Source organism: Xenopus laevis, chromosome 8L, assembly GCF_017654675.1.
Source record: "Xenopus laevis strain J_2021 chromosome 8L, Xenopus_laevis_v10.1, whole genome shotgun sequence".
NCBI lineage: Eukaryota > Metazoa > Chordata > Amphibia > Anura > Pipidae > Xenopus > Xenopus laevis.
The window spans coordinates 112,530,267-112,550,849 of record NC_054385.1 but is presented as its reverse complement, the minus strand read 5'-3'; the positions used below and the strand labels follow the sequence as shown (position 1 = coordinate 112,550,849).

Here is a 20,583-nt window from a genome sequence, read left to right as displayed (position 1 = left end):
AGAATCCCAGTTTATCTGTTTAAATCTGGCTCCATGATCTTTGTCCCTGCAGCTGAGTTGGAAACAGTAAAGGGGATGTAAAGGCAAAAATAAAAGGCAATACAAATCTCTACACAGTCGCCGACTGCTCTACAGGAAAACAAACAAAGCTGTTTGAGTTCTGCATGGCTGGGAAGTAAGGTGGTGGCTCCCCCTGCTGTTCATAAGTATGATTGTTTCCTTGCACAGCAGTTATGGACCATCTGACAATTCCTATCCACAGCAGTAAACAAAGGGAAAATTTCACTGCATACAGTCCGGTTTCTTATAAAAATGGTACACATTTTTAATTAAAGTATATTGGAGATAGGTTTCTTTTTCATTGAAGAAAGTAAAAATTGAATTTTATTTTTTTGCCTTTACATGCCCTTTAAATAATCCTCTGGATACCACTCTTGCCTTTTGCTTGTGCTTAATTATTCAGATTTTTTTTTGTTGCCTATAAACAGGAGGGAACAAATAACATTACAACACTGAATCAAGGGGAAAGGGAATGCTTAGTGCAGGAGCCTTGGACTGGATTTGGGCAGCACAAAAGAACCACACAATTGGGTGGCATGCAATAAGATGGCAATTAGGTCACTTACATGTCTTGTCAACTTTAATTACCTGGATCAGTTGGCAAGTGTGGTCCCATCCCATCCACTTTCTGGTCAGCTTATAGGCTAAATTTTGTTTTTGTTTCAAGTTTGTACAATCAGGTCCACTGTAATTGCATTCGATTTTAATGTTGAAAACAGTCACCCTGTGCCTCAGTACTGGAGAGATTCTTGGCCAGTTAAATAGAAAATTGGGGATGAATTTATCCCCCCATGCTGTTAGGTTTGCAGCTTTTGTAAACTAAATGGTTGTTGGATATTTCTGTTTATTGTTCCGTACATTTCACCAATTTCTTGTAAGAGAAAAGGGCCTCCTCATTTTGTGTTCTTCACTTTGGAAATTAAACAGACAATATTAAAGGCCCAAGAAGCACAAGAAATGAAAAAAATAGCTTCAGAAAAATTGAAACAGTATATACTATTACCCAATATATTTGCTTAAGATCATTATATGAATAATCCTAGACACAGCCATGTATGAAAGGAGTAGGATAAATAATGTAAGTACTGTTAATTCTAGTTAGTCAACATGTAGCACTGTTGGATAGTGGGAAGACCCCTGGGGGGAAAGTTATATAAGGGAGATGTATAAGGGAGAGAACATGGCATTACTTCCTCTTTGGCTAATATGAAAAATAATAGTATGAGGCTCGAGAGCCTAAGGCCTGCCATGACAGAGAGGTACTAGGGAGAGGCATTAGAGACATTAAGTAGTCACAGGGTAGATTTTTTGCAGTTTGCTGTAGATGGTGAGAACTGATCTCCAACGAGGAGGGGGAAAGGGACCAGTGTCCCAGCGGTACTTTGTCCAGACAGGGACCAAGAGGAAGAAGGACTAGGATAGAGCCTGTTAAGGTACAGTGTCCATGACTCAAGGAGGAGGCAGGGAATGTAGTCATATGGCTGCGGCTCTACAAACCAAACATGTTTAAGCATAAAACTTCACCAATAAAATGGATGGCCCAGGTGCTCCCGCTCCAGGCCCTCAGCTCAAGGGAGCGGACAATCCGTATGTAGATAAACAAATGTTGGGGCAAGGCACTCTAGTAGGTCATGCATAGATCAGACTGGTATATAGGTAAAAGTAGAATTTTTATGTAAACATCTCACACCTAACGCGGTTCGTGTCGCTAGGACACTTAGTCATAGGCTTGACTAAGTGTCCTAGTGACACGAAACGCTTTAGGCGTGAGATGTTTATATAAATAAACATTTCTACTTTTACCTATCTACCAGTCTGATCTATGCGTGACCCACTAAAGTGCCTTGCCCCAACATTTGTTTATCTACATATTGCTGGGGCTCAGCGGTCTTTCAATACCAAGTTCTGGTTACAGTACATGGTGGGGAACTTGTGCGGAAAGTATAATGGTGGAAGCTGTGTTTGTAACCAATTAAATTTTCCTGAGTTTATCTGTTAGTTGTGTGAAACCTCCTGTTTATTTGCTTCTAAGCTTAATAAAAGCTCCAGTATGTGGACAGTGGTGTATGTAATATTCGGTCAAATGATAGAGGGAGTGACTAGACACCATTTTTCATGTAGGTCTATTGATCCCATTTTGCATTTAGCTTATATGTCTATACTATGGTTGACCAGCTTTCTTTATCCTACTTTTCTAGGGAGATGTGTCTGGCTGGATAGTTCCAGGAGAAGGCTATACTCCAGAACCTGATGAATATGACCAACTGGCAGAAATTGATTCTCGGTTGCAGATGGTCAGATGCAGTGAGGAGTCCCTTGAAACCAGTCTCAGTGATTCAAGAATTCTCAAAGAGGTTTTTCAGGTACAGTATCTTAATGGTTTAATTGCTGATAACTTTTAATTCTGAATGATTAGAATAATACATTAGTCATGTTATGTAATAATAAGTGCTTCATATAGACGTATTGTATCCATATTGTGCTTTCTCCATCTTTCTGTTCTTTCCCTCAAATAACAGAAAAGTACATTTTAATGCACTCCCACCCCACGACAAATACTGTAGCCATGGCAAATATCCTCGCATTTTACTAGACTACACAAATAATGTGCTGAGTCTATACCGGTACAAATAAATGCAAACTTGGTCAGGGAATATGGCAGTTTCCACATATATCTAGTGCAAATATACTACAACTGTTTTTTAGTGGAATCTATAAACAGGCAATGTTTCTAATCTCCACGATTCTTACTATGATATTTAAAAGTTCAACATTTTAACTGTGAGCGACATCTTATTTAAAGATATTTTTTTGGTTACTTGAACAAGCTATAAAATGAGGCTATAAAATGTTTCTTTAACAACCTCATTAATTACCACATGAACCTTAACAAGAATTTTTTCCTATAGCTACTAGAATGAATGGTGTGAGAGTCTGCTCTAAACAATAAGGGGGTTATTTATTAAAGTCATTTTTTTTTACTAAAAATCCAAATTTTTAGTGGAAAATAGAATTTTTCGAGATTTTCTGTATTATACCCCGAGGATGGAAATGTCCGAATCCGAAAATCCAGCATCTCAGACCTACTTTAGTTGTATATAAGTCAACAGGAGGGGTCCCCCATTCTATATGGAAGTTTCTGTAGTCTGAGCTGGAATTAGCCCATAAATCCGACTATTTTGGACTTTTAGGGTAAAAATACAAAAAATCCTGGCTTTTCGGGAAAAAAAGCTAGAACAAATCAAGCGATACCGGAAAAAACAAATTGGGATTTTCCCCACGATTCGTGGTCCAATCATGGATTCTACTAGTCTAACTTTTTTTTATTAAAATAAAAATTTGGATTTTGATTAATATGCCCCTAAGTGTAAGGGCAGGACTACACGGCCGATTCCGACGCGATCCGACGCGCTGTGCAAAATCTCAGGCGTCACAACGGATGCGACGAAAACAAGGTAAGTAATGGCAGTGCCGGATTGTGTCGCATTGTTGATGCGACGTGACACGACTGTCGGATGCAGACGCAGCGAGCAGCGTCTGCATCCGACAGTCATGTCGCATCAATGCAACAATTGAATTACTTACCTTATTTCCGTTGCATCTGAAGTGACGCCAGCGATTTTGCACAGTGCGACGGATCGTGGCCGTGTAGTCCTGCCCTTAATTCAAAAATATAGGAAATTAACGTATGTCCTCCCTGCATAAAACCCCAGTTTGAGGGTTACCAAAATCCCCTGTATACTGTATAATCCCCTTTTTAATATCTGCTGTAGGGTTACTGGCACTGAATGTGTTGTTATGCTGAAGGCAGACCACTATGGTTGAGAGCTGACTCATACAGCTTGCCTGGATGTGAAAATGTTTGGGTGCCCCCAGCCATATGCAATAGACATACATACAATAAATACACAGAGATCTAAAGAAGACTTTTTTTTTTTTTAATTAATTTAATTAGGCATTAAAATATTTGCACACAATCACAACCTGATGATCCCTTTATTGTTTTACTGATGAATATACAGTAGGTCTTTCTCTTAGCCAGCCATAGCTAATTTGTGCCCTGGACTGCAAGGCTGTTTAATGGGTTAACATATTTAAAAGCAGGCGTTAGCTGAGAAAATGTACTTTATTTTACATCAGTTGAAATTACTACGTGGAGCTCGGGCAGTAAAAAAAAAAAAAGTGCAAAACACAAGGGATTAGATTTAGTTCTATATGTAAAATTAATCCGTGCAGATGTTTCATTGGCAGACATGACGGATGTAGGACTTGCATACAAATTATAGGGATTTTTTCTCATAGGATGTTAACATGCCAAATTCATGCAGGCCAAGTTATATTTAAAGCAATAATCTCAGGCTCACGGGTGTCATTTTGTGAAGAACGCAAGTGTTTGGAAAAATGACACAAACATGCAATTAGTCCTTACCACATAGCCATAACATGAGGCTTCCAGTTTTAGCAGTCGAGATTGATGTGCATGTGGTTTGTGAAGTCGGGCCTTAAATAAATCACTGCGCAAATTATGTATAATTTAGTTATCCTGTGCATCAAACCTGAACTTTCAAACAAATGTTCCCTTGTGTTTACACAGGGTCAGATTGGGTTTCCTAGGGCCCACCATAGAACATGACCCCATGGGCTCACTATCATAACAATTATCTAGATAGCTCCAAATGATTTAGGGTTTTATAAGGGACTTGGCCTGGTACCCACCAAGAGATCCTCTGGTGCTCAGGTAGGCCACTGTGACTGTCCCTACTGGCAAATTAGGGGTTAATGGAGTTCTTATTGGCCATTTTTGCAGTGATCTTACGGGCAAGTCTGGGGTTAATGAAGTGCTCAATGGCCATTTCTGCAGTGATCTTACTGGTAAGTCTGGGGTTCATGGCGTGCTCATTGGTATTTCTGCAGTGATCTTACTGGCAAGTCTGGGGTTAATGAAGTGCTCGTTGGCCATTTCTGCAGTGATCTTACTGACAAGTCTGGGGTTAATGAAGTGCTCATTGGCTATTTCTGCAGTGATCTTACTGGCCATTCTGGGGTTAATGAAGTGCTCATTGGCCATTTCTGCAGTGATCTTACTGACAAGTCTGGGGTTAATGAAGTGCTCATTGGCTATTTCTGCAGTGATCTTACTGGCAAGTCTGGGGTTAATGAAGTGCTCATTGGCCATTTCTGCAGTGATCTTACTGACAAGTCTGGGGTTAATGAAGTGCTCATTGGCTATTTCTGCAGTGATCTTACTGGCAAGTCTGGGGTTCATGGACTTGCCAGTAAGATCACTGCAGAAATAGCCAATGAGCACTTCATTAACCCCTCTTTGTCTGTATTCTGGTGCACTTTGTGCTGTCATTCCAAGTACAAAAAAGGGGGTATTTTTCTAAAATGGGCATTGTATATGGGGATGTGGATACAAAGTGGGTGTGGTCCCCAATTTTTTTCTCCTTTTCAATTTTATTTTACGAGTTGAGAGTTGCAGCAAAAAACGATGCTATTGTTACTTTTTATTACTTATCTTTCTACACAGACTTTCTCCTATTTATCAATCAGCAAGAAAGGTGCGCTATTAACCTTATAAATCCTTAAACACAAGCACCTAAAAAGAAAAGAAACTACACATAGAGTAGTACGTTCAACCCTTCATAGAATTAGCTCTGATGTTAGAACTACTCACAATCACGATCATCAAACAAGGGCGTGCAGGATATTCTTTTTATCAGGGTATATGCAGTGTTGAAGCGTGCAATGTTTCTACAAGAAAGAGACGCTACAGATGGTGAAGAATCGTTAGGAGTCCGGCTTAGACCCTGTGGGTCCTAAGGACTTACCAGACAGCAGTCAAAAGAGAGCGTTGGAAGGCTCGCAGAGGGACCGCTCAATGCCGGCGTGTTTCCCAGGCGTTGTTTAGACTCCGCTCCCTGAGTTCAGACAGCCTCGCTCACACCATGCGCGTCCTCAAACACTGCTGTATCTTCTCGCACAATCAGTCGGCTCGCCTCCGGTGCCGTGCAAAGGTTAAATAAGTAATTCGGAGGGGGATTAATCTATAATAAACCTCAGGATGCCCCTGAGGAAGTATCGTAGGATATGAAACGCGTTGGGCCTTTTGTGTTAATGAAATAAAAGTTTATTATAGATTAATCCCCCTCCGAATTACTTATTTAACCTTTGCACGGCACCGGAGGCGAGCCGACTGATTGTGCGAGAAGATACAGCAGTGTTTGAGGACACGCATGGTGTGAGCGAGGCTGTCTGAACTCAGGGAGCGGAGTCTAAACAACGCCTGGGAAACACGCCGGCATTGAGAGGTCCCTCTGCGAGCCTTCCAACGCTCTCTTTTGACTGCTGTCTGGTAAGTCCTTAGGACCCGCAGGGTCTAAGCCGGACTCCTAACGATTCTTCACCATCTGTAGCGTCTCTTTCTTGTAGAAACATCGCACGCTTCAACACTGCATATACCCTGATAAAAAGAATATCCTGCACGCCCTTGTTTGATGATCGTGATTGTGAGTAGTTCTAACATCAGAGCTAATTCTATGAAGGGTTGAACGTACTACTCTATGTGTAGTTTCTTTTCTTTTAAGGTGCTTGTGTTTAAGGATTTATAAGGTTAATAGCGCACCTTTCTTGCTGATTGACATTACCGACAGTGGAGGTGTGGATCCACTATTTTCTGGTGCTGCTCTCCCTGATATAATTACTTGTGCAACAGCGCAGCCTTCACTCAATCCTTTTTGTTTCTCCTATTTATATTCTCATCCCTCCTTCAAACAACTGCCTGGTTGCTAGGGTCAATAAGACCATAGTAACCAGATAGCTGCTGAAATACCAAACTGGAGAGTTGCTGAACAAAAAGCTAAATAACGGACAGGATAATAAAAATTGTAAAAATCAAGACCAACAACAAATGGTCTTAGAATATCAATGTCTATGTCATACTAAAAGTTAATTTAAAGGCGAACAACCCCTTTAACTCACAGTCCATTCCCTTACAGAGCTGCTCAACTACCCACCCCACATCCAATCACAGCCAACCAGTCCTGCATGGAGCATGAGACACCTCTGATTTCCCAAGTTCTAGCAGAGCACCAGCAAATACATGTTTTGAAGGGGCAATACGTACAATATCTGCTGCTTAATGTAAATATGAAACAATTAAATCATTGTAAAAGTGCTTGAAACCTACAACCTATGCTGTCTGGATCTCAAGCTCATATACAAATACTTTACACTTTTTTGTGAATGTGCTGGGGAAGTTTTAGTGCTTGCCAACACTAGCAAAATACAAAATATGTGACAGCTGCTCTAAAGGGGGAAAAACACCCTCTGGCAATATGCAATCATTATTGTTCCCTAAAAATAACAGAAAACCTTTACTGATTGGTATGCCTGTTACATAAATAGCCTTGGAATTTAAAACAGTCTCAAAAAAGACAATTTGGATCATTTATCAAGGTTATGCATTGCAACAGTTAGATACGTTCATGGCGATTTTCACATATAAAAATTTAGTTTCTTTGCAAGTGCAAATATGTATTCTACTTATGAGAGGTCGAGTTCAGGATGAGATAGTGTTATAGCATTTTGACTATTATTTTTAGGAATTTTTAAAATTTTCTTCAGGGTTCACTTTGAGGTAGCTTTCAAGAAAGCATAATACTACCAAATAACCTGTAAAATATATTTTTAAGTGATGCTTAGTGATGTCATCAGTTATAACAGTTTCTTAGTGATGTCACTCATTGAAACATGTGCATTAGAAAAAATACTGGAAAATATAAGAATATTAGTAGTCACTTCAGAGATTTGTAAACTGCATAAAAGCATTGGCCTTTTGGGCTTTGTCATGGTCACAAACTTGTTGGTGACTTCTAATGTCAGTAGCAGTGATGTGTGGGCTGACCCAGAACCCAGGGTGACCCTAGGTTGGACAGGTTTGGATTGAAATTTGTGCAACCATTGATTCCTTGTCTTGGAACCGGAGGTACAAACATAAGCAAGAAGACACAGAAATGGGTCGGGTGAGGGTTAATGCCTAGGGGGCCTGGCCCAGCTCTGTGTGGGGGGTTAGGGTCAGGGGAGGGTTATGCTTTTGGGGAATAGGGTCGTGATCTGGTTGAGTTTTTCCTGATCCGCACATCACTAGTCAGTTGTAAATCAGTAATTTCTGTATGCCCAGGGCCGGATTGGCAATCTGTGGGTTCTGGCAAATGCCAGAGGGGCTGCTATAAGGTGCCATAGAAAGTCAGTATTTAGTGGGCTGGTGGGGGCTGTTTGGGCCTCTATGTGGGCTGATTGGGCCTCTGTGTACCTGAAATGCCAGGGCCTATTTTAATTCTCAGTCCGGACCTGAGTATGCCCTATATAAACTATGGCATTTTGTAGCAAGTTTCTCTTAAAATATGCTTTTGAATAGCCAATTTAATTTTTTATTAGATTAATCATTTACAAAAATGCAAAAAAAACAAGCACCCTGCACCATGACTCCAGCAGGGTTTGGAGCACAGGGACTTGTGGCTCCCCCACGCAGGAATACAGTCCGCCATTGTTCGCCACGTAGGTGTCCCCTTTTCTTTCCCTACTCATTGTCTAACTTACCCTAGTATTTATATGTGCAAGCTTGGGTGTGCAGGCTGCATTGTACCTATCATCTATCTTATGGCAGAGAGAGAGAACAGCCAGTCCCGGAACAGAAGTACAGTTTGCTCTTCTGTCTGGAGTCTTTGTAAATGACTCCTTCAATGTTTCTATAATGGTGATCTATGGGCAGATGCTCGGTGGGTTTAATATAGACTTCCCCTGGCATGTCCTGTATTAAGCACCTCAGCTAGGAGCAAGAAAACTTTGCACAAAATGTACAGCACTCCCTTGTGCCCATACAAACTGTCCTCTGTGCCTCTTGCCAGACTTTTATGGGCAGATTTATCAAATGTAGAATTTATGTGAATTATTTTTTACTTTCATAAATTCCAATATACTCACAACTCGAATGCGGGGTTATTTAAGAAAAAATTGTAACGTCTAATATTCGATCGAATAATCCTGACCCGAAAATTTTAATCGAATCAAATTTGAATCGAATCTGCCATTGACTTTTAAATGAGGTTTTAGTTGGCAAATATTTGAATTAGAACTGTTTCCTTAAAAAATAAATCTCACATGGAATTTACATTTGAATTAGGGGATTAAAATTTGAATGTGTGAATTTTGACACCAACAAATTCTTAATCATTCTTAATCTAGGGCCACATATCTTTTGCATCCCTGCTGCTGCTAAATGAGCCCTGATGTCTTAAATAGTTTAGGAGAATGTTCTGAACTGCAACCACAATTTTCAGCAAGTGCTGCTGGGGCTTTGCGGATGTTTGTGTGAGATTGATTTTGTGTTTATAGACAGATAAACATATACAGATATAAACAATTCTAAATGAGGTTTTCCTTTCAAACCACGGCAGAGGCCATTTTGTTGCGCACCAAACCAAAGCCGGCTGAAAGACAGTGTTAAGGAAGTTAATTTTAGCACATGGCACCTAGTATGGATCTAATTTTACATGACACGTTGTGTTAAACCTGCTACTTGTTACATGCAAAGTAACTGAAAACAGATTATTGTGGCCTTTTCATTTTATGACTTGCATATTAAAGATCTGAAGGCGCTATAAACATTCCGCCAAAAATACCAGGCATTTTTAATGTTTATTATGAAAATTCTGAGAGGAGGAAAAAGGCCTTTCATTCATCGATCACTTTGATCCACGTGCCAGTTCTCGCTCTCCGTCTAAACTGGCAGATGATTTTGATAATTCCCCCTCTTCTTTGACAATGAAATGGAATCCTCGTAATGCGTACCTCACCAGGGAGGCTCGCTGCTCTTTCTGCCTTTTTCTTCTTCCTATAATGAGAATGAAATCCTTCTGCCTCAACTGTATCTTTGTTATGCAACACCTCATACTACCCAGCCTGTCCACTGCAAAATCCACACCTTGTGTGTCTTTCAGTTTTCATCCAGTCATGTAGGGTGACTAGGGTTCCATGAACCTGGTGCTAATCTAAGTCTGGACCCTCATCCTTGTCAGCTCCCAAATCTGAGGTTAAAAAAAACCTCACTATAGTCCATCAAGTTCAACCTCTCCATATGGTCATATATGGTATACATATATACATATACAAAACTATCTGTACCTCATGAGATGACTGTAGCCTTGGATATTATGCTTGTCTAAGAAGATGTCCAAGCCACTCTTAAAGGGGAAGGAAACCTAGTCGGCGCAAACCCCCCACCACCCCTCCCGTTTGTTGCCCACCCTCCCTCCTCCCCCCTGGCCTACCCGTCCCGCTGGGCAAATGCCCCTAACTTGTTACTTACCCTTCTGCGCAGGTCCAGTCCAGGGAGTTCACCGACGACATGACATCTTCTTCCACGAGATCTTCTTCCTGCTTTGAACGGCGCATGCGCAGTAGGATCATTTTGCGTACGATCTACTGCGCATGCGCGGGACTTTTGGCGCATGCGCAGTAGATCCGTTCTGGTGAAACGCCATTCACAGCAGGAAGAAAATCGCGTGGAAGAAGATGTCGTCGGTGAACTCCCTGGACTGGACCTGCGCAGAAGGGTAAGTAACAAGTTAGGGGCATTTGCCCAGCGGGACGGGTAGGCCAGGGGGGAGGAGGGAGGGTGGGTAACAAACGGGAGGGGGGGTGGGGGGTTTGCGCCGACTAGGTTTCCTTCCCCTTTAAAGGCATTAATAGAATCTGCCGTCACAACTTCATCTGACATTGTCCTCACCATGAAGAACCACCTACATTGCTTTAAATGAAAGTTCAGTTCCTCAAGTCAATAGAGGTGGCCTCTGGTTCTTTGATCCTTTTTATGGGAAAAAAGGGTTGTGGTGGAAGGTGAAGGTCACTTGGGGGAGCCAAGGGTTTTTTTTTTATAAATAATATTTTGGTAATGTATTAGATATAGGATGGTGGGCAATTAAGAGCAAGGTAATATCATTAAAAGAGCAGCAGTTGAAAAAGCATGGAAAGGATCCCCATTTTGGGTACAGGGCAAGGGGCAATTTTATCAAAAGTTGAGGTTGAAAAAAACAAGTTTATTAAGATAATGTAAGCTGATAGACTTTCTCCTTGATTTAGGATTGATTTGCCATTAAACATCATGCGATTCCCTTTTACAATCTTTCTATTTTGAGTGAAAACATGAATTGACCATAAGTCTCTCTGCATCTTAGATCTACCAAGATACCACAGAAATCAATGGAAAGTAGTATATTATATAGATATATTATTTGAAAAATATTTGAGATGTCACCTGAGCTATTAAATGGCTGGAGACTCCCGAAAATTTAAGGAAATAGCTGCAAGTGTTCTTCAGTTGAGCTCCATCATGTTTAACCCATCCAAGTATTTGTTAAATACAGTCAGATTCAATTAAATTCAAGATCAGTTTATGTATCAGCCAACAGAGATAAACTGTGTTTATGTGAGAATATTTTTGACTTTTAATAAATGTGTCTCTAAGTGATGAATTTATTTATTTTTTATTTTAGTTGTCCTTTTAATACTGATATGAACATTCTGTGGTATCAACCATGACATTACATGTGACTTCTGATTTTTTTTTTTATTATAAGCAAAAAGTGGGAAAGGCTACAGGGTGGGTTGAACTGGCAGTTTCTTCTCACGTTCAATGATAATATTGTAGGCGTAGCTGTTTGTAAACAAGAATTGATATGTAAGCAGGACTGTGCTCTTTTTCTCCTGGCACACAGCTGTTGTGTGATATATATTTAGAATAACTGTACAGATTTATGGGAAACAGGAGGAAGAGATGTACTTGTGCAACTCATCCATGCAAGAAATCTATACCGAGTACTTGGCTATAACCTTTGGTTTTGCCTGTATGTGTTTCAGGAAGTCTTACTTGAGAAAAATGGAAATTCCGACTCCGCACCCGGTGAGCAGGTTTTGCGTAACACAAAGGAGCTCAGAGATCAGAAAATGCGTCTCCGAGAGATCGACCAGCAGCTACAAGATATGGAGAGAAACAGCATAACTCCAATGAGCCTTGTATCACGCTACAGCTTTTCAGCTGACTCACCTGTATATGCATAGGCTTTAAATTAAATACAGGATTGGACTAATTTTGTGCAGTGACTACTTAGCTTTGATGACCAATGATTATTAAATGTGTTGCTGATGCTGTTGGGTAAGCCACCACTCTTGTAAGTAGAATAAAGTTTTGGTTATTATTCTAGGAATGGAAGAAAATCCTGAAAGTTACGAGGTAGCATTATTATACTAGGGTGCCCATTTACTACAATTTGATTTAATTTTTTTCACAAATTGTATTTTTTCTCAAAAAGAATAGTTTTTTACAAAAAAAATTCTCTAAAATTCAAAAAAATTTGAAAATTATTAAATGTAAAAACCACAAAAAACTATAAGGGTAGGACTACATGAACGTTTTCAGCGCGATCTGATGGAAATAAGGTAATTGAATGCATCGTTGGATAAATGCTGTGATGCAGCATTGATCCAACGTGACATGACTGTCGGATGCAGATGTTGCATGCTGCGTCTGCATCCGACAGTCGTGTAGCTTTGCAACTTCATCCGACATTTCAATTACTTACCTTACTTCCGTTGCATGCGATTTGACGCCAGCTTTTTGTTGCAGTGCATCGGATCACACCGAAAACATCCATGTAGTCCTACCCCAATACAAAACAGATCGTTCAGTGTTGTTTTCCGTTCAGACTTTTCAAATTTGGGTCTTTTAATAACTTTCATGGCGTTTGTGATCTCCAGTATTTGCCTTGCCTTCAGACAGCCTTACAGATTAACAATTAACTGGGGTGGGAGCAGTCGTGATTCGTCCATAATATTTTTTTAATACCCCCAGATATATTCAGTACATTCAGTTCTGCATAGGTGTCCTCCCACATTCCACATTCAGGCAGGTTCATTGGCTCCTGATAAACTAACCCTAGTGTGAGTGAACGTTAGATTGTAAGCTGCGCTGCATAAATGTGTTGATAATAAATAATAATCAAAATGTCGTCAGAACGGTAATCAGGGGAGTGTAGGGGTGTAACTACAGAGGAAGCAGACCCTGGAGGTATAGGGGGCCAATGGAGCCCTAATTCATATAGAGTTTCAATAAATGTTAGTAAAACTGATTAACCTCTAGACATTTTGTGGGCCTGAAAAATAATATTCTGTGGGCCCAGTAGTATATAGTTACGCCACTGACTGTAATGGAAATGCTCTTTAAAGCTAGCCATTCATGCAGGGTTTCCAATGAGCAGATTGTTTGGGGCCCTCCGGTTTCTGAAGATTCAATAGCCACTGATGGCCATCCATGTCCAAATTTTGTTCTTGGACTTTTCAAACATAACTGAAAGGTCTCTGGGTGACACCCAACAAGATATTCTTTTAGGGACATTGCAGTTTTGGCCCCATTCAATGGTGTTGAAAGTCAGTGTTGGCTAATCTACATACAAGGAAATATCAGGAAATACGCCCTTCAGTTGATGTTATGCAAGTATTATTATAATACTTGAATAACATTTATAAATCTTGTCTGGTCATAAGGTATTTAGAAAAGATTCCCACAAGGGTACTGTCCTTTTTGGAAAGGTACAAAATAGGGAAATATTTATTCATTGTGATTTGTTGCAGCACATTCAATAGGGATAATATTATATTTAGTCTGAAAAATGCTTGCGTTAGAACCTGTGTGAACAGAAAATAGTTGGCTGTGTGAGTGGTCCTGTGCCTTCTGTATTTCATTTTGCAACTGAACATTTCATGATTAATTATATTAATTATTATATTATTATTAGACTTCTCCACTCAAACAAACACTATAATAGTATCAACGTTTCAAAATTCGAAATATGTTTTCATTAAAAAGTACAAAGTTATAAGTACAAGTTATAAATAGAATTAATTGTAGAACCAGAAGATTTTGCTTTCACTATTGGCCTCCCGAACATAATGCTTCTTTTCCCCTACATGCTCCTAAACAGGCACTTTAAATCATTTGTCACTTTGGACAAAGTTATGCTGGGGATTTACAGGAGCGGGAATTCGGAGCAGTTTACGGGAATTGGAGCAGTTTACGGGAATTTTAAAGACCTTGTAATCTATGATATACTAAACAAATTTTAGGGAGTAGTTCTGCTTTGGCAATAACAATTTGCATAGTAATTTGGATTACTATGATTTCACAAAGTTGTTTTTAAAAAAAAGCAAGTTCTTATATAAATTAATTTTAAAAGGTTGATGTAATTTATATTGGAAACTTGGTGATTGAATATTTTTTAAATGGTCATTTTTTAATCAATTTGCTTCTAATGTAAAAGTTAAAGTGTTCATTTTGTGTGGTGGTAGTGCTAGCGACCCTGGTAGCAAGACAGGCAAACATGTTATTATTATTTCTTAATTTCTTATGCTTTTTAAATTTTTAATTCTGCAATTAAAACAAATCTCCCTGTGTTTAGCAACCAGATGAAAAAAATAGAATATTAACTTTAGGTTTTTGTCTGAGCTTTACTAAAGGGTACATGGAATAAAGGTTTGTGCTTACAAAGGCAAATATGAGAAAATCTAATTTCCTCTTGATCTAAGAATGACCTGCTGATTGCTGTTGTGCCTTTTGAGTTTTCCCGAAATCCTGATTTTCGAGATTTATAATATGGACTCAAAATTAATATTAAATGTAATCTCTATTGCTCAAATCTACTGAGATACCACTGAAATCAATAGGAAATTGATAGTCTAAGTTTGGGTACATGAATAGTCTTTTTATGTTTAAAGTTGTAGAGTTTTAGAGTTCAAGATGTTGCCTAACTCCTCAAATGGCTGGAGACTGCATTGAGTGCTGTTTTTGAGAAAATTACTAAATACATTTGAGTATAATTTATTTAAATCAAGAGTAACCCATTTAAGATCCTTCTTAAGTACAGTGAGAATATAGTTTAGGATTTGTTTATTGATCAGTCCAAAGGAGACAATTTCTGATAAATCTGCCCCAAAAAGTAAGTTAAAAGGAGGAATATCACTTGTGGTTATTTTATTAACAAACATTTTTATATTAAAACTAGCCATATATGGGCCGATATTAACTGATGATTTGTCCTCACCAGACCAAGTTGGAAGTCCATATAAGCCACACAAGACCTTCAATTGAGCATCTTACAAAACTGAACTGAACTAATTGTTTACCCTGGGGCCAAATGATCAGTTAAACATTATTTGGTCCACAAGCAAGCTGACCTTTATGTGTAAGCAAAGATTTAAAAAATTAATTATATTTTGTCAGTCACAATCCATATTTAAATAATCAATTGGAAGAATAGTAAAAGTCTCCTTTTTAAGTTAATTTTACTGTAGTTTGTTAACTTCTTATTTCACAGTCCTAGCTGGCACACGTTTGGACATGGAGGCCTTTCAGCAAGGACTATTTTTCCAGCTGGAATAAATGGATATTATTTTTTTTCTTGTGAATGCTTGTTTTGAAGTCTCAATTTTCCTTAGAATTAACTGGAGTTGACAGCAGTTTGCTGCTTGTCAATTGCTTGTGTGGGACATACAAACTGATGTCAACTTCTGTTGATAGCAATCCTCTACTTGTCAAATAGCCAATTGCTTTAGAAGAATTTGCTGAATATCTCTGTGAGTAGCAAAAACAACATGCAGAGGAATGGTGGTCGAAAAGATGGGAGAATGGAACAATAAAACAAGAAGATGTTTAGGCTGCTGGGAAGTTGAGAGCTTTGAAATAGGTGCAGAAGATATATAGGACAAGAAAACGAGAGCAATAAAGAGGAAAACTAGGAAAGCTTATGAAAATGGGAACAGAAAGAGTAATCACAAAAGGATCTTGGAAACAAAGGTTCGTGGAAAAAAAGAAAGTAGAGGGTAAGAAAAATAGGGAGAAAGAAAGCATAAAAGAGAAGGGACAGCAGCAAAAGTATGTGAAACCGGAAAGTGGTAGAAAATGGGGAATGTGAGAAAAGAGAAAAAAAGGGGTGAGGAAGAATGTTTTACATTCCACATAAAGGTGTAAAGATAGCAGAGAAAAATAGTAAAACAAACTGGAAAAACATTGGTTATGGAATCATATAAGAGGAGAAAATGGTGGATGGAGACAAAAAAAGAAGCAATGGTAAGGGTAGAAAAGTAGAAAGAGCAGTAGAAAATGTGTAAATAAGATAGGCTTGTGACTTGCACTCCACATACTTAAATGTGGGAGTTGACTGAACCTACCAATAAGTATGTGCCCTTTTCCACATATTTGTAGGAGGACCTCAGTAAACAATGGAAGTTCTTGCTAGAAGTATAGTTGGGCTAATCAAATTTAAATTCTTTCCATGAACCACAAAAATTGTGGTTTTCCTATTTTTTTTAAAAGCTCTAAAAAGTTGAGATTTATTAAGGGGGTTATTTATTAAAGGTTACGTTTTTCGGGCTTGGGCTTTTAGCAGGTTGAAGCTGCTAGAAGCCTGAATCCAAAAAAACTCCAGCTAAAACCTGTTGAGGTCCCTAAATGTACACTTTTCTGGCATTTAAGCTACTTGGGGGCCGATTTACTAAGGGTCGAATTTCGAAGTTAAAAATACTTCGAAATTCGACCCTCGAATTGAAATCCTTCGACTTCGAATATCGAAGTCGAAGGATTTAGCGCTAATCCTGCGATCGATCGATCGAAGGATTTTTCGTTCGATCGAACGATTAAATCCTTCGAATCGAACGATTCGAAGGATTTTAATCCAACGATCGAAGGAAAATCCTTCGATTAAAAAAAGGTTAGCAAGCCTATGGGGACCTTCCCCATAGGCTAACATTGACTTCGGTAGGTTTTATCTGCCGAAGTAGGGGGTCGAAGTTTTTTTTAAAGGGAAAGTACTTCGACTATCGAATGGTCGAATAGTCGAACGATTTTTCGTTCGAATCGTTCGAATCGTTCGAATCGAAGTCGAAGGTCGTAGTCGAAGGTCGAAGAAGCCCATTCGATGGTCGAAGTACCCAAAAAATACTTCGAAATTCGAAGTATTTTTCATTCGAATCCTTCACTCGAGCTGAGTGAATCGGCCCCTAAGTGTGACAATATCTGGCTCCCTCTCCCTGACAAGTTGGACAGAACTGATCTAGGATACCGATCTAGGATATCACCATCCTGAAATAGACCTTAAGTGCCTCATGTTCAGCTAAATGGGTAATGATCTGGGGTGACAATTTTGATGGTCTCCATAAGTAGCTGCTTATGGAGACCATCAAATATGCCAGGTTTACCAAAAGGTTTACCAAAACTCACCCTATAAAGGAATGTATATACAGTAAGTGGAAAATCTGAGAACTTGTAAACTTACTCAAGAGCAAGGTTCTTGATTTAAAATTAGCCAATGGTTTAGAGCTAACAGATCCAAAGCTTTTGCCTGCCTTTGTCTTCATAGTGTATGGTTGAGTAGCTGGAAGGCTTACACTAGTGTGCTGCCTATAGGTGATGCTCAGCCTTAACAAAGGGACCTTGTTAAACAAAAAAATGCCTTCTGTCTGAGCAACCAACCTTTTGTTACCCATGAGCCACAATCAAATGTAAAAAGAGTTGGGGAGCAACACAAGCATGGTGGGGATGCCATACAAGGCTGTGATTGACTATGGGGTAGTCCCACGTGGACTTTATGCAACTAAAACTTGCCTCCAAGCCAGGAAATTAAAAATCAACATCTGCTTTGAGGCCAATGGGAGCAACATCCAATGGATTAGTGAGCAACATGTTGCTTATGAGCCACTGGTTTGGGATCGAGGTCCTAAAGGATGTGCACAAGATAAAGCTGCCACCATGAATAACACAAAGAGAGACTGCAGACAAAAATATTTTTAAAAATTTGTATGACCTAGACTCCAACCACCTCTATACACACAATGGTTCATTTACAAACATAGGCGCCACATTGCCCAATTGCAGTTACCAACAGAAAGCAGCATTTTGTTTTGAACTGCAACTTGCAATAAAATGAAGGCAAAGATCTTGATTGGTTGTTACTGGCCACTACACATTCGCTACTGAGCACCTTATAGATCTGACTAGCTGCCTCAATACAAATGCTCTATTTGTTCTGTAAGACAAGCTATATACGGTGAAAATGAAAAAAAAAATACAGAATAATAGGTACAATCCTGAAAAACTGGTGTCATGGACCCTCTCAATGAGAACGGAACCACATCCATCCAACTGTCTGGCATACAGAGTTGGCAGCTGGTAGGTTTCTACACATTCATCTTCCCAAATGCAGAGTGATTTGGCAGGGTTCCTAGCTGGCATGGAATGTTTCTGCAGACATCATGGCATGTAATAGTAACAAAACTAATCCGCAATAAAGGTTAATTGTTTCACTTCTTTGGGTTTTGGGATTAGGCTAGCCTTAGCTGAACCGTGTTCGTTTATGCTTCCGGAATCCCCCCTGTTAGGCTTAGTGCAGAATATGTTTGCATTTTTTGGAATGTAAAACAAAATGACTGCCAAGTCTCATGATTCTGATGGCCCGCAATGAAGCTGCAACTTCACTGTTTGTGTGCTCAGATTAGTGTGTGTGGAACAACAGAAAGTAATTCCCACAGAATCTCAAGTATGGATCCATAATGGCTGGTTCTCAATGTGCTATCAATGTATGCCTTAGGGCAGGCATGTCCAAAGTCAGGCCCGCAGGCAAATTGGGGCCCATTTTCAAATTTACACCGGCCCTCAGCCTCCATCATGAAATTAATAATAATGTCGCCCCCCAGCACAGTGCAATCAGGAATTGCGTAGCAGTAATATTTGGGCACATGATTAGTGAAATGATCTGTCACTTGATCTATACTGCTGCCTGTGTGCTGAAGGTGTTAGTAATATACATGTACTGGCACATAGTGACACGCCGCTGTTGCAGACTTTTTTAAGGCTGAAAGTGCAATAGATGTAGTGATGTGCCAGTACAGTGAACTAAAGACGTATACGAAAGCGGATCGACACTACGTGCCAGTACATGTCTATTACTAACACCTTCAGCACACAGGCAGCAGTATAGACCAAGTGGCAGATCATTTCACTAATTCTGTGCCCAAATATTACTGTTTCGGCTACTTGATTTCTTGTTTAATTGAGGCACGGAGAATAAGTCCAAACAGACTCCGCTTCTCCACCTTCTAAACGCCGTGTACGCGTCCATCTCCAGGAGTGAATGATCCTGATCACAAGTTAGCTACATCGGAATGGATGTCAGGCTGAATTTTCACCTCACTAAATCTGGCCCTCGTTGCAAAAAGTTTGGACACCCCTGCCTTAGGGGGAATGTGGCATGTATAGGGCTGAGATTATGTTAGGCAGGGCACCCCTTCCCCCATGACATGTGTTTAGTTTGTTGGAGCTGCCCCCCAGCCCCCTTCCCTCCCCCAGACCATAACAAAGGGACAAAAGAGGAGATACCTGGCGGTGGGAAAAAAGGGGACGGGCTGGGGGAGGTGACGAGGGGCTGAAGAAAGAGAAAGCAGGTTCTTAAGGAGGCGAAAAAGCCAAGGCAGGTAAATTAATTTTTGTTTCCCACCCTCACACCCATAGGTAAATGGATTCGAAAGAAGGTTCTCCAGGGTTCTCATGACCAATCGCCTAGAAGGGGTCAGGAAGGAATTTTCCCCTGAGGGTGCTAATTGGCTGCAAGCACTGAAGGGATTTGCCTTCCTCTGGGGTACCATTAGGGTTGACACCTTTTCTGGAAAAAAATACCGGCCTTCCTATATATTTATCTTTTTTCCCTATTAATAACATTGGGCTCAAGCATTATTTTTACTGGCCAGGTGGCATCCCTAGGTACCGTTATCTGTGTCAGTCAGCGGTACTTCCCTGAGTCAGCTGCTGCTCCAAGGTGTTAGTGTGAGTGTGGCTCCAGGAGAAAAGATGATTACAGTGCAGGTCTACCCTTTGTAGAATCACTAGTGTGTGTAGTAGACACTAATGCAAGAGGCTGGGGTTAGCGCCAGTTATGCAAACGGTTGGGAGCAGTAGGATGGGCTACTGGTTGGTCACAGAGGGCGCTTTGCCCCATGATCCCTGCTCCCTGGTTTAGTTATGGTGTTTCATTTTCGTTTTGTTGATGTTAGGAGCCACAGCTGGGGGTCAGGGTGTACCTAGTCCTTTTATCAAAATGATAAATCATTTAGTAAGGGCCTACTGCTTTTAACAAGGCTACAGGTATATTGTTTTACCCATCAACCTGGTCCCACTAGTGGGACCTCTAGAGTTCATGGACCCTTTGCAGACTAAATGAGACATGTTAGTGTAGCACTAGGGACACTAACACTGATACATGGGACTCTCTCTCAGCCAGAACCTGCAGAATAGTGGAGATAAACGATTACTGTCACACACACTTTTACATGAACATGTGGGCTCAAGTGGTTTAATTGTGGATTTATTATAGAACAAAGACAATGAAATAGGGTACTTCAGTATTATTGGCATCACACCAC

General features: G+C 40.0%; 1 protein-coding gene across 1 annotated transcript in view; it reads left to right on the top strand.

The window, feature by feature from the left end:
• fsip1.L (fibrous sheath interacting protein 1 L homeolog) overlaps positions 1-12,372 on the top strand; it is a 44,698-nt gene extending 32,326 nt beyond the window's left edge. The window contains exons 10-11 of the mRNA XM_018231287.2: positions 2,259-2,423; positions 11,980-12,372. Of these exons, the coding sequence (XP_018086776.1) occupies positions 2,259-2,423; positions 11,980-12,180 (366 nt within the window). The 3' untranslated portion in view covers positions 12,181-12,372. The remainder of the gene's footprint in view (positions 1-2,258; positions 2,424-11,979) is intronic.
• The last annotated feature ends 8,211 nt before the right edge of the window (positions 12,373-20,583 follow it).